Source organism: Odontomachus brunneus, unplaced genomic scaffold (assembly GCF_010583005.1).
Source record: "Odontomachus brunneus isolate Ranch 3 - 2012 unplaced genomic scaffold, Obru_v1 Obru_scaffold_206, whole genome shotgun sequence".
Classification (NCBI taxonomy): Eukaryota; Metazoa; Arthropoda; class Insecta; order Hymenoptera; family Formicidae; genus Odontomachus; species Odontomachus brunneus.
The window spans coordinates 250,796-262,730 of NW_022639656.1; the positions used below are offsets into that span (position 1 = coordinate 250,796).

Consider the following 11,935-nt stretch of genomic DNA (forward strand, 5'->3'; position numbering starts at 1 on the left):
TTGCTTCGAAACAAACATCGTTTTATCGAGATGGTATCGCCCAGTTGCCAGAAAGATGGCAAAAAGTTGTAGAAAGTGATGGAAAATACTTTCATTGAAATAATTTAAATAAATTTTTTACAATAAATGCTTTTTCTCAGTATTTTTTGGGCGGAAACTAAGTTAAGGTCCTAATAAAAAAAGAGGCGAATTTATATGATTTTTTTGCGAAGTTGCGACATATTGAAGTTACCCCTTTCCCCCTATGCATTCTTTTAAATCGTTTAATTGGACGTACTCTACTGAGTGGAATTAATTATTTTCACAATCTTACAATAACCATCGTAAAATCTTACAATAACCATCGTAAAATCAAATAAAAAAAAGATTTCAAATACGATAATGTTTCATAGTATTATGCTCATTTAAAATTAAAATGTTTAGGTAACTTTGATATGTTGCAACTCTGCGAAAAAAAAAAATCGTACAAATCTGCCTTTTTTTAAATTGCAAGGGAAGATCTATACTTCACGATGATAACACAGCCACACAAAAAAAAAATTTTTTTTGGCCCAGGGGTCTGACTATGTTTACTGTATGTTTTTGGGGTCCCTGAATCCGAATCCAAGGTCAGATTGACCCCATCACGTCAGGATTTTTCCATAACTTCAAAAACCCTATAATCAACGCTGTTTAGCCCTGTGACGTTGTTACTCATGCTTTAAACTAAAAAACCAATCTGTTAATCCACATAAACCCATAACCCTACAACGCCATAACTCCATAACCATCAACCCTATAATCCCGTAACCCCATAACCCCATAACCCCGATATTAAAGAAAATAAATCAGCATAGTCAATCTGCATTATATCAATGTTACAAAACAAGAACCCATAACCCTATAATTCCATAACTCCATAACCCCGTAACCCCAAAACCCCGTAACCCCATAACTACTAACCCTATAATCCCGTAACCCCATAACCATGTTACTAAAATCGTCATACTCAATCTCTCACAGCAAAACAACTATCGTGGCATGGATTCCACAAAACTAAAGCTGTTAAACCCTATAACCTCATAACCCGATAAATTCTAATTAAAAATATCATAACCCTAAAGTATCGGACTCAATTGTAAATCTATTTAATATTTGTAAAACTGTTAGCATCAATGTTATTATGTAGGTTGCGTGAACGGATTTCGTACATCATATAGCTCTTATGAAGGCTGTTTTTGAGAAGAGCAAATAAACGTATATATAAATAACAATAAATAAATCTACAAATAAATAAATAACATCAATAAAGCTAATGGTAGTCCCTTTTTTTTAACTGTTTAGAGTTTTTTTGCAAGGGCTGTTTTGAAAATGAGCTTATAAATATGTATGTATAAATAAAAATAAATAAATATATGTATAAATAAAAATAAATAAATTTGTATATAAATAAAAATAAGTAAATATATAAATAAATCAACGAATAAATAAATAGTAATTAAATAATAAATAAGTAGTAATAATAGTAATAATAATAGTAATTAGTCAGTCTCTTTTTTTGAACTGTATCGAGTTCTTTTCTCGTCGAACGATCTGTGCAAGGGATTACGCTTTCGTTTGTTACTGTCCTGTGTTTCTCTCTGTAGCGTCCAGCAGTAATCTGCCATCATGTTGATGTCCCATCGGCCTTGATACCGATTTTCCATGACCATTATATCTTGGTGAAATCTTTCACCCTGCTCTTCGCTAGTGTCCCCAAGGTTCTTTGGAAATTCTGCAAGATGGGAGTCAAGGAAATGTAATTTTAAATTCATGAGACACCCTAGCTTTTTATAGTCGGAGATCATTTTAGCAATGATTTCTTCATAGTGAGGGCTTTTCTTATTTCCCAGGAAATTTTGAGCGACAGCCTTGAAGCTTTGCCAGGCTTCTTTTTCCAACTCATTCATTGTTCCAATGAAGGCTTTGTCTTTAAACATTGTTCTTATTTGAGGACCGTCAAATACGCCTTTTTTTAATTTTGCCTCAGACAATTTCGGGAATTTTCCAACAAGGTATTGGAAACAGGCGTTAGATTTATCGAGACTTTTGACAAATTGCTTCATTAGTCCAAGTTTGATGTGTAAGGGAGGGATAAGAATTTTGCTTGGATCTACGAGCGATTCGTGGATAACATTATATGAGCCAGGAGCGAGTGATGTTCTAGCTGGCCACTTTTTTTTTACATAATGCTGTACTCGATCGCGACTGTCCCACAAACATAGATAACATGGATACTTTGTAAATCCTGACTGCTGACCAAGTAAAATTGTTATAATCTTTAAGTCTCCGCAAACTTGCCATTTATGAGTTTCGTAATTAATCTTTTTCAAGAGGACCTCAATGTTTTCGTATTTTTCCTGCATTATGGTGGAATGAGCTATTGGAACTGGAGCGTATACGTTTGTGTTATGAAGCAAAACTGCTTTTATGCTACGCTTAGATGAATCAATAAAAAGTCTCCAATTTTTGGCATCATAGCTATTCGGTTTCAATTCGTTTATGAGTCCTTCCACATCAATACAAAATATTAGTGATGAATTTTCATCTTTACAGAAATACTGGCGGAATTTAGTATCTCTGTTTCTATAAAATGAAACTTTGGTTGTGGGTTCCAATAAATTTTTTCCTTTTAAAAAGGACGCTAAATATTCAGAACCATCTTTCGGTAATCCCAAATCACGCACAAGATCATTCAATTCCGACTGGGATATTAATGATGGGACTAATGTTTTATTAGTACTTGAAGCAAAATACTCGTCACTATCTTCTTCGTCATCAATCTCAGATGCGGATTCAACTTCCAATATTTTATCGATATCCATTATTTCATCCATCTCCTCGGGTAAATTTTCAGTGGCATCTCTTTTATCGCTGTTGTCCTTAACAACTGTAACTGGCGCTACTACAGAGGTGACTATGTTATACACAATTTTGCCTTTATTTTTAGTGTTGAAACCCTTCATTTTATTGCAGCAGAAAAAACAATCATTTGCACTTTGAGGACGTTTCCATATTGTGGGGGTGGAAAACTTGATGTTATGCCTCCTTTGGTCCTGCTTCCAAGCGTTGAACATTTTTCGACAACAATTGCATATTATATTGGGAGCCCAGTTTTTAATGCCAACTTCATCTATTTTCAAACTGAAAATGTCTTCATACGTCTCGCGAATATCATCATCGATGACTTTTCGCAAAGAGCTCGTTTTGAATTTCAAGCACACGTAGCAAAAAATATTTCGATCAGAGTCACATTTATGAACTGGCACGTCGATTTTGCTTTTTTTTCTTGTAGCTTTGAACTCTACATTGGCCAAGTCACCAACCAATGTAGAGCTGCGGTCGTATGATGACGACGACTGCGAGCCCGCTTTCCCACTCTGATCAGCCGCCGATACTGAGGATCCGACCCTCTGCATCGTAAAACGCTTGCGTGCGCCTGCCATGACGGCATGGAAGCCGTAATCCAGGGACTTAGCCGGATAACGGGCTCACTCCGTTGCCCACCGTCACCGCGAGGAGGTGCCCTGGATGCAGACACACGCAAGAAGAATATTTGGAATAAAGAAGTACCATGAATTTTTTCAAAAGCTATATAAACTTTAGGTATTTGCAAACAGAATTTTTCAAGAAAATTGTATGATCGAAAAGGAAGAAAAATACTTCGGAAGGATTGGATAGTAAATTTGCCATTACATATCATGATTTAAGTTAAAGACGAAGCTGATTGATTCTCTCATGGGCAAACTATAATTATAGTCTGTTTCTTATACAAAACTACAAGTGGATGAATAGAGTAAAAAAGCGAATCTATAAAAGCTGTTATGGATTTATTGGGGTTATGGGGTTATTTGGTTTAATGAAATGGGTTTACGGAATCTACAACAACTGAGAAATTGCCATAATGCAAATTGCCTGTGATGATTTATTTATTTTTTTGGTTACAGGGTTATGGAGTTATGGGGTTATGGGGTTTTGGGGTTACGGGATTATAGGGTTGATGGTTATGGAGTTGAAGGGTTATGGGTTTATGTGGATTAACAGATTGGTTTTTTAGTTTAAAGCATGAGTAACAACGTCACAGGGCTAAACAGCGTTGATTATAGGGTTTTTTGAGGTTATGGCAAAATCCTGACGTGATGGGGTCAATCTGACCTTGGATTCGGATTCAGGGACCCCAAAAACATACAGTAAACATAGTCAGACCCCTGGGCCAAAAAAAATTTTTTTTTGTGTGGCTGTGTTATCATGAAATTTACGAAAAAAATTTAGTCCACTCCGTAGGATACGTCAAATGATACAATTTTTTGGAGACGTGACACATATTTACTTTTGAAAGGACTGCAGGAAGGGAAGGGAGTAAATTCAAAATCGGACGAATGCTCCTTAAAGAACAAACTTCACTTTTTAAAATAAAAAAGAGATTCCAAAAACGATAATGTTTTGCGGTATTATACTTATTGTATTATACCTTTGCGGTATTATACTTATTATTATTATACAATATTTAAAATTGTGCGAAATTTCGACATGAATTTATCTATTCCATGATTTTGTTGACGAGTGCATAGTCGTGAGTTTAATATAATTGTTTGCTTATCACATAAAGTAACATCTATTAATAAAATTGTGCCTTCGACTTTTGTGGATAAATATACATAAAATGATATTCTCACCTAAAAACTTGTTACTCGTCAGTTAAACAATTTTGCAGGCAAAACAGCCGAGATAGCATAGAGGATTCAAAAAGAATTCAGTCGTATATTATCAATTCTAAGCTCATTTTTAGATGCAAACAGAATTCTTTTCATTGAACTGAACTTTGAAGAATTCTTTTTGCATTTTAAAATGAACTCAAAATTGGTGACATATTTATAATACACGACAAAATTTTTTTATTTTTTGTAATTCTCTGGCTATCTTGGAAGGAACACGAAGAAAAAGAGCAAGATAGAACACTAAGTGATTTGTTTAATCTTACCCTTAAGATAAAATTTATTCAAAGTTTATTAATAATTTATTCAAATTTGATTAACAAATAAAATAAATAGCTGGTAAAAAAAATGTGAATATATAATTGTATTAAATTATAATCATACATAATTACATCCCACATAGCACGTAATATTACAGTAATATCACAGTAATATTGTAATATCACAATAATATTACATGTTATAATGTAATATTACAGTAATATTATTGATATGTTACTTTGTAATATTGGACAATAATATTACAGTAATATTGTTGTGTAATATATTAAATCCTAAGTAGCAAAACAATATCGAATAACATTTTCATTACGTCATTAAAATGTTATTAAAATGTCATGTAATATTACTTGGCACGTAATATATCGTATTGAAATATGAATAATATATTTCAAAAGTAATATATTATTTTGTAATATGACAAATATCTTTCTTGTTAATATTATTACTTTCTTGTTAATATTATTACTTTCTTGTTAATATTATACAAGAGAAACTTCCTTTCTTCGGGTAACTGATTTTGCCAAACTTTTGTAGGAATATAATATTGGTATAAAAATAACAAACGCTATTCGGAGATTATGCAATTTTCAACCGTTTACGAGAAATTGCGATTTGAAATTTACCAAGCTCCCTTAATTCTATTGTAGTAGAACACGAATCGAGCAGCGGCGTAGCACAGTAGACTAGGCGCCACGCTATAAGTCTGCACATTAGGTGTTCCGAGTTGGTTTAAGCCCAATTCGGTTTAGTTTTTTCTTTTATACAATTCTTTATTGGTGCGAATAAAAATATGTAATATATAAAATAATACACAGACAAATCCTTTATACAATCGAACATTTTTATTACGACAATGACTGTGATAGTGTATTACAGTAATAGTAATTTTCGCGGACATTGTAATATTACTGTAATATCTCAGTAATATTACAGTAATATTTTTGCTATATTTCATTGTAATATTGCAATGGAAATATGATATTACTGTAATATTAGGTGCTATGTCGGATATGATTTATATTTGAAATCTGTTTATATCCAGAGTAATGTCAAATAACTTTTTAACAACTTTTTAATAATGTCTCTAACATCAGTAAGACGTTTTTAAATGTCAACTTGCTACCTAAATACATGGCTTGACTACAAGACTGTTCAAGTAATAAGTAAAAATATTCTTAGGTTACATTATATTTCTTGGCATATTGTTCTTGGCATAGACAATACAAAAAGGCGGTTATGCGAAGAAATTAAATCGTTTCCAGAACGTATTCTCCAAAGAAATAGGAAAGACTACTGTGCCCAATAAAAAATTTTTCATATATAATTATATAAAATTATATAAAATTATATATAATTATACATAATTATATATTATTATGTATCAAATTTGTCCATTCATGTTTATACATTCTACTTATATATGTAATTATACATAATTATGTATAATTATATATATAAATTCATATATAATTTTACATAATTACGCATAGATTTATATGTAATTATACATAATTGTGTATAATTATATATAATTTTATATGATTATATATAATTATACATAATTATATATGGACAAATTTCATACATAATTTTATATGAAAAATTTTTCATCGGGTGCAAGAATAAATAATACGCTAAGAAGATGGACATAAAATTATATGGTATGACTAAAAAACTTTGCAAATATTAGCATTCAAATTAACTGGAAAAAACAGTATTGAGCATCTATTAACTTTTGTTGGTACTATTTATTGTTTTTTAGGTACGTATTTAGGTATCCATAAATATATGATCTTTTTTATATTACAATCGATTATAAGACTTTTATTTGGTATTCCATCTTTCCCGCATCTTTTGGACAAGTCAAAAATTGACACACTTCTCTTTTTATTATTTTTCCATAAGAAAATGTAAGAAATATATTTTTTCTTGTGCTAACTTTTAAGAAAATAGTCCAAACTGTATGCTATATGTCATCGTTTTTGAAAAATAATTTTATTTTAACCATGTTTTTACGACAAAAACATTTAAAAAAGCGTTACACTCCTTTCCCTTATAGGGATAAAAGAAGAAACAAGACGACATAATTTAATAATTTTTAATTAGTAGTCGTATTAGTAGCACTCGGTCCTATTTTTCATTTAAATAGAAAATATGACGAGTATATGCGAATATGCATGAGTATTTTTTAGTAAATTGCTCATTTTTAATACTCTTTTTTCAGCTAGTGAGTGACATCATGTTAATATGTTCCTCTTTTACTCAGTTTCGTTTTAATACAGATCTATATTGAAACAAAAGTGAGTAAAAGAGGAACGTATTAACGTACTTTCACTCACCAGCTGAAAAAAGAGTTAAAAAGGAGCAATCTGCTCAAAATTATTCGTGCATACTCGCGTATACTCGTTATAATTTTTTGCTGGATATACTGCACGTGCTTCAGAGTGCAAGAAACGATAATAAAAATTAAGAAATGGGTAGAAAATGGACTAAAAACGGGCCAAAAGTGGGCCACATGAGAATAAAAACGGTGGAATATTTTTGTAAGGGCATCCATAGTACTTTTTGTACATTTAGGCGGATGTCTATAATTGCAAATTCCTCAGAAACTAAGGCCCATGCACTCAAACCTTCTTACAGTTTTAGTACATTTCTTTTAATGAATTATGACTCATCCTATTTCGCATTCCGCAATTCGTGTCATCTGCAATTGTGAAAATAAGTAAAAGTCATTGGAAAGACGTTACATTTTTTTATATTACTTTAGAAAATCGAAGAACCCGTAAATTTCTTAGACTTTGGGATGATTTAATTTTAGGACACTTCTTTATATTTTTAGGTCATTTTAAATGTTGTAAAGAATAATAACAAACAAAATAATTTTCTCAATGACGTGTAAAGGCGCCATGCAAAGATAAGCAATGAAAAATGCAAAGTAGGAATTATTCAATAAGATATTTCCGCAATTAATGAATTAATTTTCATGCAATATAAACAAATTGTGATGAAAATTATATTCTGTAATTTTTATATAAATTTAAGCCCCTACTAAATAATTGAAATATTGTAAAGTCACCGGGATATTGTCTTATTTAGAATAGACGACGAACTTTTATATTTTTTATTACTTACATTAAATATTTTTATGACAATTATTATGTATAAACTGTAAATATTGGTACATAAATTATATATAGAATATGAATCATATTACAAGAATAAAGTTGTATTTATTTTTGTATTATATTCAAACATACATTAAAAAAAAATAAACAATGATTAATGAGGCTCTAAGATAAAAAACTAAAAATAACAATAATAATCTAAAAAGCAACTACTTTTCATCTCATGTATACGCACACACATACATACACGCACACGCCACGCACACACAACTCTTTCTCTCACAAACACATGATCCTTTTCCTAAATACAATCTATCCTTTCCAAATATAAATACGCTTTCCGTTTTATTAGATATATTTTTGTGATAATCTCTTACATCTTTATTTTATGTAACTCTACCTAAATTTCTCTTCCTTCACGTAGTTATTCACACTTCTCTTAATAATTTCATTCGATACAAGAGAACAAAATATACAAAATACGTTATTCTTGTTTTACATTTTTTTGACAAAAACTGGTCTTTTGTAAAATCTTTATATATCTTTGTATATCTTTTATATAAATTCAAACATTTCTGTTCTCTTTTTGATGAATATTATCTTTTCATTAAAAAGATCCATACAAATCTTATAAAATTTCAGTCAATTTGTTTGAATATGTGATATATTATAGTTATTTCAATTCTGGTAAAAAATTTTAAAATGCAAAAATTTTAAAGTGCCTTGTATAATTAGTTTTTAAATTAAAAACATTTGAAAGTATCTTTTAAAAGATTTATTACGTTTTTCGCGGTCTTCGTATATTTTTATTAATAATTTCAACATCTCGGTTCTAAAACTGAAATCCTTCGATAAGGAAAAGATACATGGCAAACAGGAAATGTATTACAATAGATACTGCCGATGAAATAATAGACTTTAGACACGTATTTTGACTCCCGAAATAAGTGATATAATAAACTAAATAATTTTATTTTGAATCACGTCAGAACAGTCATAAGCGGGAGGTACTGTTTGTCAGATCTTCAAACTTCTGGATTTAGTTTGTTTAATCTTCAAACCCTTATAACCTATTAGAATAATAACTTCAAACCAGAGAGCTTACGTAAAGTCTAATTAATCACTTAAAACCTAACTCTGGGACCTGAGCTATTAAATATGATGAAAAAAATTTGTAACCCTAACTGATATCCTAAGATACCACCAAATTCGGCACTAAGATATCTTTTTTTATTTATTTCGCTCCACTCTCATTACTCTTAATGAATCCAATAATTTATTCCCGGAAACTCCTAATCTCCGGACCTATTTATTTCACCTAAAAATTCTAAAAAAATACTATATATTTCTATATATTTCTATTTTACTTTTATTTCATTCTCTGGACGTTCAAGAAGTACGCTCAGCTCTCTCTCTCTCTCTTTAGTTCAGACATTTAGCTCCAAATAACTTTTTCGATTTTGTGGCGTATTTTCCCTTGGTAAATTCATTATTTTTCGTGGCTCAATTGCAACCTATCAAGTTCACTTAGTACGCGATATTAGAATCAAGTTTTCATAAGGCGAGGGAGGCCCAATATTCTTCGCAACCGTTCCTAGCTGCAACAGCAGTCGTCCACCTGACCGTCTTTATCACGTTTTACGTGATTCATTTACTAACCAATATCAGTAAGTACCTTTTACAATAATCAGACTAATTCATTTGTCTTTTTTCTTTTTTTTTTCTTGAATCTTTTCTAGCTTAGCATCATCTAGTCTTAAGAAATATCCCCAATATTCTTTTGTATAACCACTTTATAGCATCGCATCCATATCTATCTGTATAGCCATGTACATCTATATTTCTATATACATTTGTATATTATTACATAGATACATATACATGTACATTTACATGCGATAGAATAATTATATATCTTTGTAAATCCCGTTATTATTTCTCTTCTTTTTCTTTTTTCTCAAACTGATGTGATTTCGTTCATTATTTCATGTTTTAAATCAAATAAAGTAAAATAAATAGTGAATAAATAAACAAATAAATAAATAAATATATACAGAGTGTCCCAGAATTCCATTATTACACTTGTGAAAACGCATCTTTGTAAATCCCGTTATTATTTCTCTTCTTTTTCTTTTTTCTCAAACTGATGTGATTTCGTTCATTATTTCATGTTTTAAATCAAATAAAGTAAAATAAATAGTGAATAAATAAACAAATAAATAAATAAATATATACAGAGTGTCCCAGAATTCCATTATTACACTTGTGAAAACGCATCTTTGTAAATCCCGTTATTATTTCTCTTCTTTTTCTTTTTTCTCAAACTGATGTGATTTCGTTCATTATTTCATGTTTTAAATCAAATAAAGTAAAATAAATAGTGAATAAATAAACAAATAAATAAATAAATATATACAGAGTGTCCCAGAATTCCATTATTACACTTGTGAAAACGCATCTTTGTAAATCCCGTTATTATTTCTCTTCTTTTTCTTTTTTCTCAAACTGATGTGATTTCGTTCATTATTTCATGTTTTAAATCAAATAAAGTAAAATAAATAGTGAATAAATAAACAAATAAATAAATAAATATATACAGAGTGTCCCAGAATTCCATTATTACACTTGTGAAAACGCAGAACGCATTGAGGTGAGCAAGAAAGTCCTGTGCCGTTTTGCGATATTCGCAATAGTTCTTGAGACATTAATTATTTTGTCTCAGCTAATGAGCGTACAGGAAGCGCAGCCGAAAGAAAGATGTCTTCGTTCGGCGTGCGACCGTGATACACGCGAATCGCGACTCGCTGCGTCCCTCCGCCCATAGCTACGAGACATAGCAAGGCTTGATACACTAACACACATATATGAGATATCCATGTGCAGAATCGACACCGAATCTAAGAGTGTGTGCCACTTTGCTGTTTGACATCTACATACACGTATGCAGCCGAAGCGACGACACGCTTCAATTCGGCACACGGATATGTTATGTCCTGTATACAGGGTGTCTTACTCTTAATGCCCCAGGGAAATATCTCGAAAAATATGGAAAATACAGAAAAATGTTTCCAACAAAAGTTGCATAGTTTGAAGAAGGCCATATGATGAAAATATCGACTTGACCTTAAGTGATCTTTTCAAGACTAGGTCAACGTAATCAATGTTTTCTTAAATTTTTTATTGCATATTTTTATAGCTCTTGCGAGACGTTTTCAGAACATTACCTACTTTTATCTTTTGTCCAAGTCATTCCCAAAACATGAAGCTTCAAATTTGACCGCCGGCACTCACATTATTCCATGTACATTGTGGGAAGGTTGCTCAGTCAGATTTGGATATCATAGTGGCCCTGTTTAACACACACACACACACACACGCACACACACACACACGCGCGCGCGAAATTGGCTCTTTCTAGACTGCAAAGTGGTATTTTGAGATGTTTTTATACAACATATAAAGAGAAGAAAAATATAATTTTGATGATCAAATACCCAATATGTATATGGTACATGCAGTTAAAATATATTTCGCTTTTTCTTAAGGTCGGTGATTCAATTAAGCTGAATTTTAGATAGAAATTTTCCATAAGCTTGTCGTTATCGTGTGAACCACTGACAAACTCGTGAAAATATTTTATTTTGAAATATTAATTTTTTTACTATAAAAGAACTGAAAATTTAATAATATCCCATTAATGTTTGCAATTTTGTTAACTTTTACTCAATTTCTATTACAGTGGTTCACACGATAACGCCGCAGTGTTCTTTCCTACGCATTCCCCCCCCCCCCCCC

At 31.1% G+C, this 11,935-nt stretch overlaps 1 protein-coding gene across 10 annotated transcripts in view; it reads left to right on the forward strand.

Moving 5' to 3' along the window:
- Nucleotides 1-11,935, forward strand: part of LOC116852195 (transmembrane protein 8B-like) — a 213,237-nt gene that overhangs the window by 127,722 nt on the left and 73,580 nt on the right. Inside the window, exon 2 of one of the 10 annotated variants that reach the window (XM_032832284.1) lies at nt 3,314-3,587. The exons of the other annotated variants lie outside the window; for them this stretch is intronic. Coding sequence (XP_032688175.1) covers nt 3,550-3,587 — 38 coding nt within the window. The 5' untranslated portion in view covers nt 3,314-3,549. The remainder of the gene's footprint in view (nt 1-3,313; nt 3,588-11,935) is intronic. 10 annotated transcript variants of the gene reach the window in all.